Source organism: Thalassophryne amazonica, chromosome 4 (assembly GCF_902500255.1).
Source record: "Thalassophryne amazonica chromosome 4, fThaAma1.1, whole genome shotgun sequence".
NCBI classification, from domain to species: Eukaryota; Metazoa; Chordata; class Actinopteri; order Batrachoidiformes; family Batrachoididae; genus Thalassophryne; species Thalassophryne amazonica.
In genome coordinates this window covers 78,930,742-78,950,629 of record NC_047106.1, presented here as the reverse complement: position 1 = coordinate 78,950,629, position 19,888 = coordinate 78,930,742, and the positions used below count along the sequence as shown (strand labels likewise).

General features: G+C 43.3%; 1 protein-coding gene across 1 annotated transcript in view; it reads right to left on the bottom strand.

Annotated features, from left to right (window-relative positions):
- scn2b (sodium channel, voltage-gated, type II, beta) overlaps positions 1-19,888 on the bottom strand; it is a 70,362-nt gene that overhangs the window by 15,174 nt on the left and 35,300 nt on the right. Inside the window, exon 2 of the mRNA XM_034168127.1 lies at positions 1,954-2,114. Coding sequence (XP_034024018.1) covers positions 1,954-2,114 — 161 coding nt within the window. The remainder of the gene's footprint in view (positions 1-1,953; positions 2,115-19,888) is intronic.

Sequence of the window (19,888 nt, the reverse complement as noted above, 5' to 3'; positions counted from 1 at the left end):
TATATATATAAATATTTTAACTAAATGGAAATAAATACTTTAACTGTCCCAGTTGCTCAGTGTATTATAAAAAGCAATACAGCCAAAGCAAAAATCTTCAGCAACAAACAGTGCCTTATTCATTGGCCTTGCTCCCCAACAGCCATCCCCCCACTTTGAGAACCATCAATATAATGGATCACGTGATCAATAGGAAAATATATTGGAGTAATTGATTACCTATTTTAGTCTAGGACCTCGCTTAGATATGTACACACATCATTAAGGAGAGGATAACTCAACTCTTCTAGAGTAATATGGCCCAATGAACAACTTGGGATATTTGCCAAAAACTATCCGAGATGAACAGCCCGAAAAGTGTTACTTCAAATACAGCTGTATTTTCTAAACTGCAGCAGCTACAGAGTTTTCAAGGTACTCAATATTTTCAGAATGACCAGTACATGTTAAGAAGGTTCATAGAAGAATGTAAAATTTCTAATTTTGATATTTTAAGAAAAAAAAAACAAAAAAAAAAACACAAGAAAACATTAGGTCAAATGACCTACAGTCTAGAATTGCCACATACTTAATAAGTTACACCTTCTGGGCTACTGGCTGTTGGGAAATTATCCTGATAATTATTAAAACATTTAAGATCTCTAGATACTGCTGTCTGCTAAAGAATCAAGTTGTGTTTTGTATTTTTCACCTTAAATCAATATTCCATTGATAACAGAATGAGAAAATAAAATTTCATTAAATTTGGCAAATGTTCCTTTCCTTTCGATGTACAGTAATAAGTTGACCCACTTATTTTAGCATTTTCTCTTAAAATATCAAAATAGAAATTTTACACTTTTTCTATGACCCTCCCAAACATGTGTTAGTCATTCTGAACATTCTGAATACATTGGAAAATCTGTAGCTGCTGCAATTTAGAAAATACAACTCTATTTGAAGTAACACATGGGATGAAAAATTGGCATGGTCATTTTTGGGTTGTTCATCCCAGATACAGATTTTGGCACATATCCTAAATTGTTCATTGTGGTCATATTAGTCTGGAACAGTTGAGTTATCCTCTCCTAAATAATGTGCAGACATGTGTCTACTAGATCCTCTACTATTTAAGAAATCAAACTAATATACCATTTATTCAACATCCACCAATGTAAGATTTTGTTGCTTACATTTATGCTTTGGACAGTTTGGATAAAACAAGACACTTAAAGATGTTAGCTTTAAAAACGGATCCACATTTTTTGTTATGGTCAGACTGTTATGATGCGGTATAATGTAGGGATTAATCATCTTGAAGAACACAAGAATGCACAAGAATGTTAATGCTGCTTTCACATGTTGGCTGTAAGCGGCACATTGGAAACAGTGTGTTTCATTATATTCAATGAGAAAGTGATGGAAAAATCTACCATCTCTGGCTGTGAGCAAGTCAACTGTGCACCATAGTGGCACTTGCCATGAAAAGTTGAAAAATGTTCAACTATTGCTCTTTCTGCAGCAACAAAGACAACCCGGATGTTGCTTTATCCTTAACAAGGAGGAAAAATGTACAGAGAGAGGTGGATTATTTAAATGCAGAGTCACCCCCTTGTTAATGTGGTTAATGTGAATAATTTGTGTGATATTACAGAGAGACAATCATCTGTAATCTCACAACTTAATTTAACTTTAAACTGCCATCAGAGCCAAGGCTACCTGTTTTCATATAGCGCAACACAAAATGCTAAAACCCTGTTGTGTTTTTCATCGAAGTAAATTATTGTCTGTGTCATTACCGTTGAAAAAATGACGGTGCCTCACATCATCATCTGCTGCTGCAGACGACAAGGATTCTTCCATGATGACGGTTATGACAGTTTCTTTCTACCGCCAACATGTGAATGCAGCATATGAATTTCACATGAGAAACCCATAAGAGATCAGAGTAACAAATAAGAAATTTCTTCTCACAATTTCTTCTGTGTCATTATGAGTTTCTTGGTAAGTCCAGTTCATTGCAAAGTTGACGGCATCCATCTTATAACAGGAAGTGAATGTACAAGGAATTTTAACTGTTGTTCCATTCAGGGCATTAATGTTACTGGGGATAGTCACATCCATGCTGGAACAACCTGAAAACAAAAACAAGCAGCATATGAATAAGTATAATATCAACAACAAAACCATTTTACATGGATTTGTTTATATTCCCTTCAAAAAACAAACATATAAAATTGTTTCACCAAAAACAAATCAGAAAATGGGTTTGAGGTATTGAAATGTTGAGAGTGGTTTTGGATAGTAAAATATATTATTTAAAAGAGCTGATCTAAGAAACGGGCAGACAGAGTGCGATACCCACACCTCATGCTTGACACTGAGTATAATGTAAAATTGATTATTTTGTGATTCAGTAGTACCAGAATATATATGTGTCTGTGTTGCCTTGGAATCTGTTCAAGTCTGTTAAAAATAAACCACTTTTTTTGTTTACTAAAATGCAGCTAACATGCAGTCCTCCCACAACTTTTGATCCATATTGGCTCCAAAAACTTTGACCTAAAAAGATATGATATATATATATATATATATATATATATATATATATATATATATATATATATATATATATATATATATATATATATATATATATATATATATATATATATGTATGTATGTAAAAGTTTGGGTACCCCTGATCTGATGATTTCCATGATCCATCCATTTTCTTCCGCTTTATCCGGAGTCAGGTCACGGGGGCAGCAGCTCAAGCAAAGCCGCCCAGACCTCCCGATCCACACACACCTCGCCCAGCTCCTCCGGGGGAACCCCAAGGCATTCCCAAGCCAGCCGAGAGACGTAGTCCCTCCAGCGTGTCCTGGGTCTTCTCCGGGGCCTCCTTCCAATGGGACGTGCCCGGAACACTTCTCCAGCGAGGCGTCCAGGGAAAAAGATGCCTGAGCCACCTCAACTGACTCCTTTTGATGTGGAGGAGCGGCTCGATTCCGACCTTGTCCCGAGTGACTGAGCTCCTCACCCTATCTCTAAGGGAGTGCCCAGCAACATTGTGGAGAAACTCATTTCGGCAGTTGTACTCGCGATCTCGTTCTTTCGGTCATGAGCCAAATCTCATGACCATAGGTGAGGATCAGAACATAGATCGATTGGTAAATCGAGAGCTTTGCCCCCCTACTCAGCTCTCTCTTCGCCACGACAGTCCGATACAGCGACCGCATCACTGCAGATGCTGCACCGATCCATCTATCGATCTCATGCTCCATCCGTCCCTCACTCGTGAACAAGACCCCGAGATACTTAAACTCCTCCACTTGAGGCAAGGACACTCCACCGACCTGAAGAGGGCAAAGCACCTTTTTCCGGTCGAGAACCATGGCCTCGGATTTGGAGGTGCTGATTTTCATCCCGGACTCGGCTGCAAACTGCCCCAGTGCACACTGAAGGTCCTGATTTGATGAAGCCAACAGAACCACATCGTCCACAAACAGCAGAGACAAGATTCTGTGGTTCCCAAACCAGACCCCCTCTACACCCTGGCTGCACCTAGAAATTCTGTCCATAAAGATAATGAACAGAACCAGCGACAAAGGGCAGCCCTGGCGGAGGCCAACGTGCACTGGAAACAAGTTTGACTAACTACTGGCAATGCAAACCAAGCTCCTGCTGCAGTCATACAGGGACCGGATAGCCCTTAGCAAAGGACCCTGGACCCCATACTCCCAGAGCACCGCCCACAGGGTGCCCAGAGGGACATGGTTGAATGCCTTCTCCAGATCCACAAAGCACATGTGGACTGGTTGGGAGAACTCCCATGAACCCTTGAGCACCCGATGGAGCGTGTAGAGCTGGTCCAGTGTGCCACGACCAGGACGAAAACCACACTGCTCCTCCTGAATCCGAGGTCCTTTATAAATCATTGATTGTTTGGATCAGCAATTTCAATTAAATATATCATATAGCAGACAAACACAGTGATATTTGAGAAGTGAAATGAAGTTTATAGGATTTACAGAAAGTGTGTAATAATTCTTTACACAAAATTAGGCAGATGCATAAATTTGGCCACCCCAACAGCAAAAAATACATCAATATTTAGTAGATTCTCCTTTTGCAGAAATAACAGCCTCAAAACACGTCCTATAGCTTCCAGTGAGAGTCTGGATTCTGGCTGAAGGTATTTTGGACCATTCTTCTTTACAAAACATCTCCAATTCAGTCAGGTTTGTTGGTCTCCAATCATGGACATCACACCATAGATTTTCAAGAATATTCAGGTCTGGGGACTGAGATGGCCATTCCAGAACGTTTGTTGTGGGCTGCCTGTTCTGTTTCTGCTGCTGCTCCTTTTTTTTCCCTCTGCACAGGCGGCACGCTGCAAGCTGATCGACACACCTGATCTCCATTCAATCAGCACCTGCATAAGAACCCCGGCTCCTCATTCCATCTTCGCCAGAAACTCAGCTAATCTTCCACGGTAAGCTTGGCCTTTCTATTTTTCCAGAAATAGAATTTTTCTGACTTTTTGGGTGTTTCCACACACCTCCTGTCTGAGCCTCAGCTTCGTCCTCCTTGCTGCCGCACCGAGACCAGCTTGACCTGCAGTCTGTCCGCGGAGCTCTCATACTCTGCAGCCTGTGCGTGGAGCTCACACACTCTGCATCTATCACCTGTTTGTCACCTTTTGCTCACACGAGCCACTTCACTCTGAACTCTGATTGGAATATTGTACAACCTGAACTGTGAACTTTTCCTGATGACAAACACTAAGAAGAAACTGAACTGAATCACTCTGTCTAACAACTGCATCTCTGGACCAGCTGTGATAGTTTGTCACTGATTGACTGTGAGAATCACTTCTGGAAGTGACCGACTCAGCACTCACTCATCTGTCTCTCCTCCCCAGTCACGTCGACAGCTTGCAGGCGGCCACCTGGCTCCGGGTCCCTTCCACCTGAACTGATGACATCTGGGCTGCGGTTCCCCTGGTTCCACCGCTGAGCAGGCCGGTCTCCACGCGGCTTGATAGCCGCACACTTGACTCATTTAACCTCAGTATTTGTACTCATTGTACTCACTTTTCTAACGTACCCTTTCTGCTCCCTGCTTTTGGGTTTGTCCTTCATCCATGCCAAACCATAACAGAAGTTTCTGGCCACATCATGGACCCAGCGGGGGCAGACCGTTTTCAGCAAGTGCTTAAGATCCAGGGAGAGTACCTCGGCCAGCTCCAGCAAGCCATAGATTCCATCGCGGATCACGTGAGCACACTCACAGACCATGTCAAACACTCCGACATCCGCCTCTCAGATCTCTCATCACAGCTGTCTCAGCTTTCAGTCAGACACACTCCGACACTGTCTCCTGCTGCTCCAGCTCAAATTATCCTTCTCCGGCACTGTCTCCGCAGTTCCGCCCGAACCATTCATATGTCACCCAGAACTGTTCACGGGTTGTGTAGATACATGTGCTGCTTTTCTGATGCAATGCTCACTTGTTTTCGATCAACATCCATCTCTGTATAGCTCCGACAAAAGCAAGAAGGCTTACATCATTAATCTGCTCAGAGGAGACGCGCGCTCCTGGGCGACCGCGCTCTGGAGCAACAACTCCCCGCTCCTCTATTCTTTCGCTGCTTTCACTAAGGAATTCCGTTTAGTTTTTGACAATCCAACTCAGAGAGAGTCCGTTTCTCAACAGTTGCTCACTCTCAAGCAGGGCTTGCGTAGTGCTGCAGAATTTGCGGTGGACTTCCACGTATTGGTAGCGGAGGCCGATTGGAATAACGCGGTACTATGGAGCATATTTATAAACGGCCTCAATGACTCATTAAAACATGAGTTGGTGGTCCGGGACGAACCGAGTAATCTGGACTCACTTATTGCATTAATAATTAGCCTGGATAACTGCATGAGGGAGCATCGCCGGGATAAGGGCCGTCGTACTGACCGGGACTCTTCCGCTTGCCCCTCCCCTCAGCATACACCAGGACCACCTCTACCACGCTCCATTGAGCCCTCCCCTGACATGACAGCGCCCCCTGCTGGTGAGCCTATGCAGCTCGGCAGGGCTAAATTGCCCCCTGAAGAACGACAACGGAGACTGGCTGCTGGGGAGTGTCTCTATTGTAGTGCTAAGGGGCACAGCCTTAGCACATGCCCTTAATGCCTTTAATACACCTTTAAGACATTTTGAGTACCTCGTCATGCCCTTCGGTCTCACCAAGGCACGTACCACGTTACAAGCAGTCGTCAATGATGTGCTGCGTGACTTTCTAAATCAGTTTGTTTTTATTTACCTGGACGACATCCTGATTTTCTCACCGAACCTTCAAGCCCACACCAAACATGTTCGCCTAGTACTCCAGCGACTGTTAGAGAACAGGTTATTCGTCAAGGCAGAAAAATGCAAGTTTAACCTTGACACAGTGTCTTTTTTGGGCTTCATCATTTCTCACAATCAGGTCAAACCTGACCTGGCCAAGGTCAAAGCAGTCATGGACTGGCTAGTTCTGTACTGTGTAAAGCAATTACAGCAATTCCTGGGATTCACAAATTTCTACCGATGCTTCATTCGAGGTTTTAGTCAGATCGTAGCCCTCTCTCTGCACTCACGTCTTCAAAAACCATTTTTCAGTGGACACCTCAGGCTGATGCCGCCTTTTCTTTGCTAAAAGAATGATTCGCCACTGCACGATCCTCACACAGCCAGACCCAGATCGCCAGCTCATCGTTGAAGTTGATGCCTTGGACACAGGGTTAGGAGCCGTGTTATCTCAAAGGTTGGAGAAAGACAATCAGGTACATCCATGCGCTTATTTCTCGTGACGTCTCACCCCCGCTGAGAGAAACTATGACGTGGGTAACTGGGAACTCTTAGCTGTTAAGGAGGTGCTAGCCGAGTGGAGACATTGGCTGGAGGGGGCCGCAGTTACATTCATCATTTGGACAGACCACCGCAATCTTGAGTACATCCAGTCTGCCAAACGCTTGAACTCCAGACAAGCCAGATGGTCGTTATTCTTTGGAAGATTTAACTTTTCCATTTCCTACCGTCCCGGCAGCAAAAACACCAAGCCTGATGCACTCTCCCGGCAATTCTCTCCCACCAAAGAACCAGTCCAAACTACACAGACCATCCTTCCTTGATCCATGATTGTGGGGGCACTGACCTGGGATGTCGAGCGAGCCATCCAGGAAGCCCTCACCCGTCATCCAGACCCTGGGAGTGGGCCGCCTGGTCGGCTTTTTGTTCCAGCTGAGGTCCATTCTCAAGTCCTCCAATTCTGTCATTCCTCAAAGCTGTCTTGTCATCCCGGGGTCCACCGTACCCTGGACCTCCTCCGCCGCTGCTTCTGGTGGCCCTCAGCACAGGCTGATGTGAGAGAATTTGCCAAGCCTGCTCGGTCTATGCTCGTGGAAAAACTTCACACCAACCTCCTGCTGGTCTCCTGCAACCTCTCCTGGTCCCTGGACATCCTTGGTCACACCTCGGGATGGACTTTGTCACTGGACTACCTCCATCCCAGGGTAACACAGTCGTCCTCACAATCATGGATCGGTTCTCCAAGGCTGTCCACTTCGTGCCCCTGCCGAAGCTACCAACCTCCCAGCAGACCGCGGACCTTCTAGTCCTCCACGTCATCCTGCATGGCATCATCCTGCATGGCATACCTCTGGACATCATATCTGACCGTGGTCCTCAGTTCACCTCGCAAGTCTGGCAGAGTTTCTGTGCTGCTCTGGGGGCCTTGGTCAGCCTGTCATCCGGGTTCCATCCTCAGACCAACGGGCAGGCAGAGCATGCAAACTAAGACCTGGAGACCACCCTACGGTACGTCTGCGCTGCCCACCCAACTGACTGGAGTCAACACCTGCCCTGGGTGGAGTATGCACACAACTCCCAGGTCTCCTCAGCCACCGGACTCTCTCCTTTTGAGGCCTCTTTGGGTTATCAGCCCCCACTGTTTCATTACCAGGAATCCGAGGTCTCCATTCCCTGGCTCTCATCACGGGACATTCCCCTGGCTACGGACTCTCCGAAGCTGGCTCCCCGCTTCATCGGACCTTTTATTGTAGACCGGGTGGTCAATCCGGTGGCCGTCTGGCTTCTGTCTTCCTAGTTCCTTGAGGATCCACCCGGTCTTCCACGTTTCCAGATTGAAGCCTGTCCACTCTAGTCCTCTGTGTCCTGCTGCTCCTCCGCCACCCCCTGCCTGGATGGTGGACGGTCATCCAGCATGGACCATCCGGAAGATCTTGGACGTATGCCATCGGGGGCAGGGCTTCCATTACCTGGTGGACTGGGAGGGCTATGGCCCTGAGGAACACTCCTGGGTCTGGCGCGGGCTCATCCTGGACCCTTCCCTCATCAGTGACTTCTACCGGGACCATCCTGATCACCCTGGCCATCCTGGTAGGTCGCCTGGGGGCTCCCATTGAGGGGGGGGGTACTGTTGTGGGCTGCCTGCTCTGTTTCTGCTGCTGCTGCTCCTTTTTGCCCCCTCTGCACAGGTGGCACGCTGCAAGCTGATCGACACACCTGATCTCCATTCAATCAGCACCTGCATAAGAACCCCAGTTCCTCATTCCATCTTCGAGAGAAACTCAGTTAATCTTCCAGGGTAAGCTTGGCCTTTCTATTTTTCCAGAAATAGAATTTTTCTGACTTTTTGGGTGTTTCCACACACCTCCTGTCTGAGCCTCAGCTTAGAGCTGACTTCATCCTCGTTGCTGCCGCACAGAGACCAGCTTGACCTGCAGTCTGTGCACGGAGCTCTCATACTCTGCAGCCTGTGCATGGAGCTCACACACTCTGCATCTACCAGCTAAGTGTTTGTCACCTTTTGTTCACACGAGCCGCTTCACTCTGAACTCTGATTGGAATATTTTACAACCTGAACTCTTTCTAACAACTGCATCTCTGGACCAGCTGTGATAGTTTGTCACTGATTGACTGTGAGAATCACTTCTGGAAGTGACCGGCTCAGCATTCACTCATCTGTCTCAACTCCCCAGTCACGTCGACAGCTTGCAGGCGGCCACCTGGCTCCGGGTCCCTTCCACCTGAACTGAAGACATCTGGGCTGTGGTTCTCCTGGTTCCACCGCTGAGCGGGCCAGTCTCCACGCAGCTAGATAGCCGCACACTTGACTCATTTAACCTCAGTATTTGTACTCATTGTAAATAAATCTCTTTTCTAACATACCTTTTCTGCTCCCTGCTTTTGGGTTCGTCCTTCATCCACGCCGAACCATAACAACATTGTACTTGTCCCTCTGCATGAATGCCTTAGTAGATTTTGAGCAGCATTTAGGGTCATTGTCTTGTTGAAAGATCCAGAATCTGCTGATATTGACTGGAATCCATGTTACCATCAAATTTAACAAGATTCCCAGTACCTGCACTGGCCACATAGCCCCACAACATGATGGAACCGCCTCCAAATTTTACTGTAGGTAGCAAATGTTTTTCTTGGAATGCTGTGTTCTTTTTCTGCCATGCATACCGCCCCTTGTTATGTCCGAATAACTCAATTTTAGTTTCATCAGTCCACAGCATCTTATTCCAAAATGAAGCTGGCTTGGCCAAATGGGCTTTAGCATACCTCAAGTGACTCTGTTTGTGGTGTGTACACATAAAAGGCTTCCTCTGCATTACAGCAGAGGAAATACAGCATCTCCTTGTGCAAAGTGCGCTGTATAGTTGAACAATGTACAGAGACACTATCTGCAGCAAGATCATGTTGTAGGTCTTGGGAGCAGGTCTGTGGGTTGACTATGACTGTTCTCACCATCCTTCGCTTCAGCTTATCTGAGATTTTTCTTGGCTTACCACTTCGGGCCTTAACTACTTTTGTGCCTGTGGTCTTCCATTTCCTTACGATGTTACTCACAGTGGAAACAGCTGAAATCTCTGAGATAGCTTTTTGTATCCTTCCCCTAAACTGTGATGTTGAACAATCTTTGTTTTCAGGTCATTTGAGAGTTGTTCAGAGGCTCCTATGTTGCCGCTCATTAGAAGAGATGCAAAGAAGGGAAACATTTGCAAATGGTCACCTTAAATACCCTTTCTCATGATTGGGTTCACTGGTGTAAGGAGGTCAAGGGTCAATGAGCTTACCAAAGCAATTTTTATGTTCCAGTAATTAGTACTAAATGTATCAAATCAATAAAATGACAAGGGTGCCCTATTCTGTAAATACTATAAACTTCATTTCACTTCTCAAATATCAATGTGTTCATCTGCTATACAATATATTTAACTGAAATTTCTGATCCAGACAACCCATGATTTATAAAGGAAAATCATGAAAATTATCAGGGGTGCCCAGGTGTGTGTGTGTGTGTATATATATATACACACACACACACATATACCGTATTCACGCATCTGAGGTCCCAGGCTGAGCATCGGCCCAGGGCTGAGCAGCAGCCCACCCCGCTTTGAAGAAAGTTGGTTAAACACGCACGCAAAATATTTTTTTTAAGTTCATTTAATACCCACTTAAAATAAATGAATACTGTGCCCCTCCCCCACACTGTAAAAAGCTAAAAATATTTTTCACAATGTTTTTCACAATATTTTTCACGTTTCACAATGTTTTCACAATGTTTTCCCTGCCTCTTCTACGTCTGACTTGTAATAACGTCATCCGTTTGATCTGTGGTCATACTGTGAAAGACTCTTGTGCAACAAACAGGAAGTGTTCTACGACAATGGCTGGCTTTGTACAAGCTACAGTCACACGGGTGAAGGAGCTGCTTTCAGTTTGTTTTTGCTTTTGTCAAAAGTCATTTTTAACATCTGGAAAATGAGTTCCTTGTCAAATGATGTCCATTAAGTTCAACAGCATTTTTTGTGCATTTTCAAAATGAAGGGGGAGACCTTTAATGCTGTAAAAAACAGATACAGACAGGTGATTTACTCTTTATTTGTGACGAAATCGGGCATTTTATTAAAATGGGCGGTATGACAAACGTAATATGTGGCCAAGCCTGTGCGCCCATCCTCACTTCAAGCAGAATTTTGTGCGGAGAACCACATATAAGTGCATCCGGAAAGTATTCACAGTGCTTCACTTTTTCGATATTTTATGTTACAGCCTTATTTCAAAATGCAGTAAATAACTTTTTTCCTGACAGTTCTACTCACAACACCCGATAATGACATCGAAAAAGTTTTTTTAAATTTTTTTTTTAATTTTAGCAGTTTTTTTTTTTTTTTTTTTAAAAAACTAAGAAATGAAATGGTCATAAGTATTCACACCCTTTGCTGCAATTGAGGTAGCAATTACAGCCTCAAGTCTTCTTGAATATGATGCCACAAGCTTTGTGCACCTATATTTGCACCTTGTTGCCCATTTTTCTTTGCAGCACCTCTCAAGCTCCATCAGGTTGGATGGGGAGCGTTGGTGCACAGAAATTTTCAGATCTCTCCTGAGATGCTCATTTGGATTCAGAACTGGGTTCTGGCTGGGGCATTCAAGGACATTCACAGAGTTGTCTTGAAGCCACTCCTTCAAGACCATCATTCTTCAATGTAGGGATTATGCCTGGTTTCCTCCAAACATGATGCCTGGCATTCACATCAAAGAGTTGAATCATTGTCTCATCAGACCACAGAATTTTGTTTCTCATGGTCTGATAGACCTTCAGTTGCCTTTTTGGCAAACTCCAGGTGGGCTGCCATGTGCCTTTTACTAAGGCGGTGGCTTCTGTCTGGCCACTCTGCCATACAAGCCTTATTGGTGGATTGCTGCAGAGATGGTTGTCCTTCTGGTGGGTTCTCCTCTCTCCATAGCATAATGCTGGAGCTCTGACAGAGTAACCATTGGGTTCTTGGTCACCTCCCTGACTAAGGCCCTTCTCCCCGATTGCCCATCAGATGGGCGGCCAGCTCTAGGAAGAGTCCTGGTGTATCCAAACTTCCTCCATTTATGGATGATGGAGGCAACTGTGCTCATTGGAACCTTCAAAGCAATAGAAATGTTTCTGTACGCTTCCCAGATTAGTGTCTCAGTTGCTCCAGGTGGACTCCAATGAACTTGTAGAAACATCTCAAGGATGATCAGTGGAAACATGATACTATCCAAATTCCAATGAAGTTGGGAAGTTGTGTAAAATGTAAATAAAAACAGAATTTGCAAATCCTCTTCAAATCCTCCTCAACCTATATTCAACTGAATACACCACAAAGACAAGATATTTAATGTTCAAACTGATAAACTTTATTGTTTTTGTGCAAATATTTTCTCATTTTGAAATGGATGCCTGCAACACATTTCAAAAAACTTGGGACGGGGCAACAAAAGACTAGGAAAGTTGATGAATGCTCAAAGAACACCTAACTGGAAACATGTGGTGCCATGATTGGGTATAAAAGGAGCATCCCCAAAAGGCTCTGCCATTCACAAGCAAAGATGGGGTAAGGATCACCACTTTGTGAACAACTGCGTGAAAAAATAGTCCAACAGTTTAAGAACAATGTTTCTCAACGTTCAATTGCAAGGAATTTAAGGATTTCATCATCTACAGTCCATAATATAATCAGAAGATTCAGAGAATCTGGAGAACTTACTACACGTAAGCGGCAATGCCGAAAGCCAACATTGAATGCCCGTGACCTTCGATCCCTCAGGCGGCACTGGATTAAAAACTGACATCATTGTGTAAAGGATCTTACCACGTGGGCTCAGGAACACTTCAGAAAACCATTGTCAGTTAAAACAGTTTGTCGCTATATCTACAAGTGAAAGTTAAAACTCTACCATGCAAAGCGAAAGCCATACATCAACAACATCCAGAAATGCCGCCACCTTCTCTGGGCCTGAGCTCATTTGAATTGGACAGACGCAAAGCAGCAAAGTGTGCTGTGCTCTGATGAGTCCACATTTCAAATTGTTTTTGGAAATCATGGACGTTGTGTCCTCTGGACAAAAGACGAAAAAGACCATCCAGATTGTTACCAGCACAAAGTTCAAAAGCCAGCATCTGTGATGGTATGGGGGTGTGTTAGTGCCCATGGCATGAGCAACTTACACATCTGTGATGGCACCATCAATGCTGAAAGGTACATCCAGGTTTTGGAGCAACACATGCTGCCATCCAAGCAATGTCGTTTTCATGGACGTCCCTACTTATTTCAGCAAGACAATGCCAAACCACATTCTGCACGTGTTACAACAGTGTGGCTTTGTAGTAAACGAGTGCGGGTACTAGACTGGCCTGCCTGCAGTCCAGACCTGTCGCCCATTGAAAATGTGTGGCACATTATGAAGTGCAAAATACGACAACGGAGACCCTGGACTGTTGAACTGAAGTCGTACATCAAGCAAGAATGGGAAAGAATTCCACCTACAAAGCTTCAACAATTAGTGTCCTCAGTTCCCAGTAGTGTTGTTAGAAGGAAAGGTGATGTAAGACAGTGATAAACATACCACTGTCCACCTTTTTTGAAACATGTTGCAGGCATCCATTTCAAAATGAAAAAATATTTGCACAAAACAATAAAGTTTATCAGTTTGAACATTAAATATCTTGTCTTTGTGGTGTATTCAGTTGAATATAGATGGAAGAGAATTAGCAAATCATTGTATTCTGTTTTTATTTACATTTTACACAACGTCCCAACTTCACTGGAATTGGGGGTGTACACCTGAGCTCAACATTGAGCTTCATGACAAAGGCTGGGAAAACTTATGTATATGTGATTTCTTCATTTTTTTTATTTTTAATAAATTTGCAAAAATATTTAAAAATGGTTTTCACATTGTCATTGTGAAAAAAATGACTCCATTTTGGAATAAGACTATAACATAATAAAATGTGGAAAAAAGTGAAGGGCTATGAGTGCTTTCCGGATGCACTATATATACGAGGTCTGTCAATAAAGTATAGGTCCTTTTTATTTTTTTCAAAAACTATATGGATTTCATTCATATGTTTTTACGTCAGACATGCTTGAACCCTCGTGCGCATGCGTGAGTTTTTCCACGCCTGTCGGTGACGTCATTCGCCTGTGAGCACTCCTTGTGGGAGGAGTCGTCCAGCCCCTCGTCGGAATTCCTTTGTCTGAGAAGTTGCTGAGAGACTGGCGCTTTGTTTGATCAAAATTTTTTCTAAACCTGTGAGACACATCGAAGTGGACATGGTTCGAAAAATTAAGCTGGTTTTCAGTGAAAATTTTAACGGCTGATGAGAGATTTTGAGGTGATACTGTCGCTTTAAGGACTTCCCAAGGTGCGAGACGTCGCACAGCGCTCTCAGGCGGCGTCATCAGCCTGTTTCAAGCTGAAAACCTCCACATTTCAGGCTCTATTGATCCAGGACGTCGTGGGAGAACAGAGAAGTTTCAGAAGAAGTCGGTTTCAGCATTTTATCCAGATATTCCACTGTTAAAGGAGATTTTTTTAATGAAAGACGTGCGGACGGGTCCGCGCGTCGGCTCGCAGCCGCCGCGATGCTCCGCCACAGGAAAAAGACCTCTGTTGGAAGCCTTAAGGACAAGTTGGAACATGTCCAGCTGTTAAACAATTTCTCATATACTCACTCCACTGAAAGCCATCAAAAGCCGCCTGGATTTTACAAATGGTTATCAACACGGAGGTGTTTTTCCTGTGCCGCCACACCGCGCCGGCTGCGTCCCGACGCGCGGACCCGTCCGCACGTCTTTCATTAAAAAAATCTCCTTTAACAGTGGAATATCCGGATAAAATGCTGAATCCGACTTCTTCTGAAACTTCTCTGTTCTCTCACGACGTCCTGGATCAACAGAGCCTGAAATGTGGAGGTTTTCAGCTTGAAACAGGCTGACGTCGGCGCCTGAGAGCGCTGAGCGACATCTCGCACCGTGGGAAGTCCTTAAAGCGACAGTATCACCTCAAAATCTCTCATCAGCCGTTAAAATTTTCACTGAAAACCAGCTTAATTTTTCGAACCGTGTCCACTTCAATGTGTCTCACAGGTTTAGAAAAAAATTTGATCAAACAAAGCGCCAGTCTCTCAGCAACTTCTCAGACAAAGGAATTCCGACGAGGGGCTGGACGACTCCTCCCACAAGGAGTGCTCACAGGCGAATGACATCACCGACAGGCGTGGAAAAACTCACGCATGCGCACGAGGGTTCAAGCATGTCTGACGTAAAAACATATGAATTAAATCCATATAGTGTTTGAAAAAAATAAAAAGGACCTATACTTTATGGACAGCCCTCATATGTGAAATTTATTCTATGAAATTTAAGATTTTCTTCAAAATTTTCCCAAGTTCTTTTTTTTAACAGAGCAAGGAATTTTCAACACAACATTTCTAAACATCCTTGTTTTATTTTGGATGCTTCCATTATTCTACTTTCAACACGTCTCAGACATGTCTCTTGAGGAATCCCAGTTCATTTTTCTTTTGCAAAACTCTCAAGCTCCTCCAGATTTGATTGTGTTCTGGCATGGATAGCATGGGGAGGTGATGATCTAGTGGTTAAGCATAGGTCTTGAGACCAGAGGATCCTTGGTTCAAACTCCAGCCTGGCCGGAAAATCACTAAGGACCCTTGGGCAAGGTCCTTAATCCCCCAGTTGTCCCCAGTATGTAGTATAAGCCAGCCTAGTCTCACGTTTTTTTTTTGTTTTTTTTTTGTACTTCCATGACGAAATGAGTCAAATTTTTGTGACAGAGCTTTTTTGACTCACTATTACTAACCCTACTCCCACCCCAACCCTAACCTTAACCATAACCCAATCTTACCCCTTCCCCACACCCTAACCATAACCACCCCAACCCCCCTGCTTCACTTTTAATTTTGTGCAGCCATCACGGAATGAGAATGAATTTGTGCTGCCATGACGAAAATGAGGCGCTTTTCATCATAATATCATGAACCAATAGGTTAATGTTTATTTTGTGCTGCTGAAGCACAACTTGCCATGAGACCAGGTTGTATAAGCACCTTGAATTACAGCACTGTGACATTGGTGTGTGAGGCATCATTGTAAAGTGCTTTGAGCTTCTGATCCAGATGGAAAAAACACTATATAAATGCAGTTCATTTACCATGGACCTTGGTCTTCAGTTTACCACATATTTTTAATAGGATTCAATCAGGGCATTGTGCAGGACAGTCAGTAACATTCACTTTAGCTTTCTGGAGGTTGTTCTTCACTAATAGTAATGTTTTACATCATTATTGTATTGGAATGCAAAACAATGACCCATACCCAGTTTTGCTGCAGACTGGTTGAGGCTTCCTTTCAGAATCTTCACATATCCTTCTTTCTTCATGATTCTTGGGTCTGGACACACTGAAGTATCTCCACAGCAAAATACTCCCACCACCATTGTTCACTGTGGGGATGTGTTCATTGGATTATACGCCTCTTCATTCCTTCTCAAACATAAGCAATATCTCTTCCTTATCACGCTTCTCTAGGTTGTGCTTGGCATATTCAGTTTGGCTTGAAGGTGTGCCTTCTGCAGAAGTGGAGTTTTCTTGGTTTGCAACCTCGCAGTCCATTCCTGTCCAGGGCTGTAGTGATTGTCTTGAGACTACAATTTACAACTTGGCTAAGTCATTCACTAGTAGTTGCTCTGGGGTCTTTAGACACATCGCTCACTAGTTTTCTTTCCAGAGTCCTTGACATTTTCACCTCCTACCTCTGCTAGGCTTGTTCTATACTGTGTGGCTCTCTTTGAATTCCTTGATGATACCTCTCACTCTAGTTCTCAACTCTTGGAAACACTGTGATAACTTAGTCTCCTGCTTTGTGATACCACTAATTCTTTTTCTGAAATCTAAACTGATTTATTTTGTTTTTTGCATGATGCTTTCTCAAGTGGCACCTCAAACCCTTACTAAGGGTTTCCACTGGTATCACCACTCTTGGCTTCATAGTGAAGTAGAGCGGAGAAGGATATTCTCTCACCAAAACATCATATCTAGGCTTGCAGCTCAGATGTACCTTCTGGCAATTTGTAGCTAAACTTTCAGGTCTAGTTTATAAGAAAATCCTCCTCTATACCACATCATCATGAAGCTGTATAACCGGTGATACACAATGTAAAGCTTGCACTGTGCACAGTTTCTCCAATCACAGTCACATAAGCCTATAACTTCTTCTGGGTTGTCTGGGTGTCTTGATGGCTTTCCTCACTCTTCTCCTACTTGCACAGTCATTGTTTTTCACACTTTTGGCACAGAACCGGCTCTATGCACAGTCCAGGTATTTCAAAGGGAGCTGAGCTCAGGATTTGGAAAAGTCAATGAAAAAGGGAAGTGTTACCCTGCTTTATCTATTCCACAACCAACAGTTTGTTTCTTCATCATCTTCTTCTTCTACTGTCTGCTGTAAATCTAGAGATTTTAACATGGAGATCTTTGGGGAATTGACTCACTTTTGGAGCCAGTCTCAAACGGCCACTCAATGAATTACAGGTTGTGGCACTTCCACATTGGCATCTTTTTTTTTTTTTTTTTTTTTTTTTGGAACCAGAGGTTGCTGCTTGCTTTATATAACCCCAATTCCAATGAAGTTGGGACGTTGTGTTAAATTTAAATAAAAACTGAAGACAATGACTTGCAAATCCTCTTCAACCTATATTTAATTGAACACACCAAAAAGACAAGATATTTAATATATTTAAAGCCAGCATCTTTGGGCAACTTACACATCTATGATGCACCATCAGTGCTGAAAGGTACATCCGGGTTTTGGAGCAACACATGCTGCCATCCAAGCAACATCTTTTTCAGGGACGTCCCTGCTTATTTCAGCAAGACAATGCCAAGCCACATTCTGCACATGTTACAACAGTGTGGCTTCATAGTAAAAGAGTGCGGGTACTAGACTGGCCTGCCTGCAGTCCAGACCTGTCGCCCATTGAAAATGTGTGGTGCATTATGAAGCGAAAAATACGACAACGGAGACCCCGGACTGTTGAACAACGAAAGTTGTACATCAAGCAAGAATGGGAAAGAATTCCACCTACAAAGCTTCAACAATTAGTGTCCTCAGTTCCCAAATGCTTATTGAGTGTTGTTAGAAGGAAAGGTGATGTAACACAGTGGTAAACATACCACTGTCTCAACTTTTTTGAAACTTGTTGCAGGCATCCATTTCAAAATGAACAAATATTTGCACAAAAACAATAAAGTCTATCAGTTTGAACATTAAATATCTTGTCTTTGTGGTGTATTCAATTGAAAATAGGTTGAAGAGGATTTCCAAATCATTGTATTCTGTTTTTAATTTATATTTTATACAACGTCCCAACTTCATTGGAATTGGGGTTGTAGATAAAAAATAAAATGCAGGCAGACATACAGGAAATAGTATAAATAATTTAAGGATATAAAGTAAAAACACAAAACTTTACATCATGCAACTAAAAGTATATGATCAGCTTTCCTTATATTTCACACTTTATATCTAAATGTATGAACTTGCAGTCACGAAACAGAGACACCATCTCTCTCTCTGAATGTGTGATGGGACTCTGCAGCATTCTCTTTCTGCAGTTGGGTGTTTCTGGTCCCTTTCCCTCTGCTGCACCGTTTGATCCGCACTCACACAAACATTCCTGATAAATAATCTGTGTGAGGACTCTCATTGACATAAATGTTCCCCAGACCCCATCTGGAATATACCTAACCCTAACTCTTACCCAAAAGCAAAAACAAACATTAAAATCTGCACTGTCAAGCCTCTGATTACCGCTGGAGTGAATGAAGGCTGCTCAAATCATTGCAAAAAAATAAATAAATAAATAAATAAATAATCTCAGTGATATAAACACCAGCAGCTGACCATGGCCAGGTGTTTTGTGATGCAGTGCAGCACCTGACTCCGCAGTCAGTGAAGCACTGCTGTGCTGCATCAACAGCATCTTCACACACTGGTCTAACTGTGTGCGTCACGACAAAGACATACACAAACATATGCTGCATGTGAAAGGTACGGGATGACAAACATCCATCCTGCTGCTGCTGAGTCAGCATTTCCGCAGAGAGCAGACGCAGAGGCTCATGAACAGATGAAATACTGCAATGAAGCAGGAGCCTCATGTGACTCCTCCTGCTCTCTGTCCCTCCCTCTTCCACATCTTCTCCCCTAAAACCCACATTTTTTTTCTTCTTGTACATCACCTGTTTAACAGACTATGTATTTTCACTGTGATCTTTTTTTTTTTTTTTTGTCAGCGAGACAGAATTATTTGCACCCCTCCAGTTTAAGTGCAGCATTTATCTGTATATTCATTTTTTTTTAAGTCCAAGAATAATACTGCTGAAATTCATCAAGATGAACATGACAATGCTGAAGAAATTCTAGGCTTCTGTGGCAGTGACTGGAGAACCTGTGCAGCATTATTATCGTGCAAATCATAGTTTAATAGTGGAGTGCGACAAGAACGAATATAACAAAACAGCTGAAATCTGGGCTTTAGTGGGCTGTGTGCCTTCTGTTAAACTGCAGCTCAAATTGCACAACTTGCACAATTTGAGCACAAAAAAAAAAAAAAATCTAAGGTGATGTCTTTAAAACATTTTGGTTGACCAGGATTCCAAAACCCACAAAATCTTAAATAAGTTGTAATCAGTAAACATTTTAAACAATTAGCCAGTTGCTCATAATAGTTAACAATCATGCATCTGTTAAGCATCTAAATATTTCAGTTCTACAAAAATTCTTCACATTAATAAAATGCAGCAGATTCATAGATCTCCAGTGTATTATATGGTGGTCTGTTTGCAGTCTAAAAACATGCAGTTATGTGCATGATCTGCTCTGAGAGGTTTCTTGTTGTGTTACAATTTCAGTTTATGTGTGTATTTTGGTGTGTGTGTTTTCTTTCCCTGTATGAACGCAGTAAAGACACTGCTCAAATTCATACCCATTTG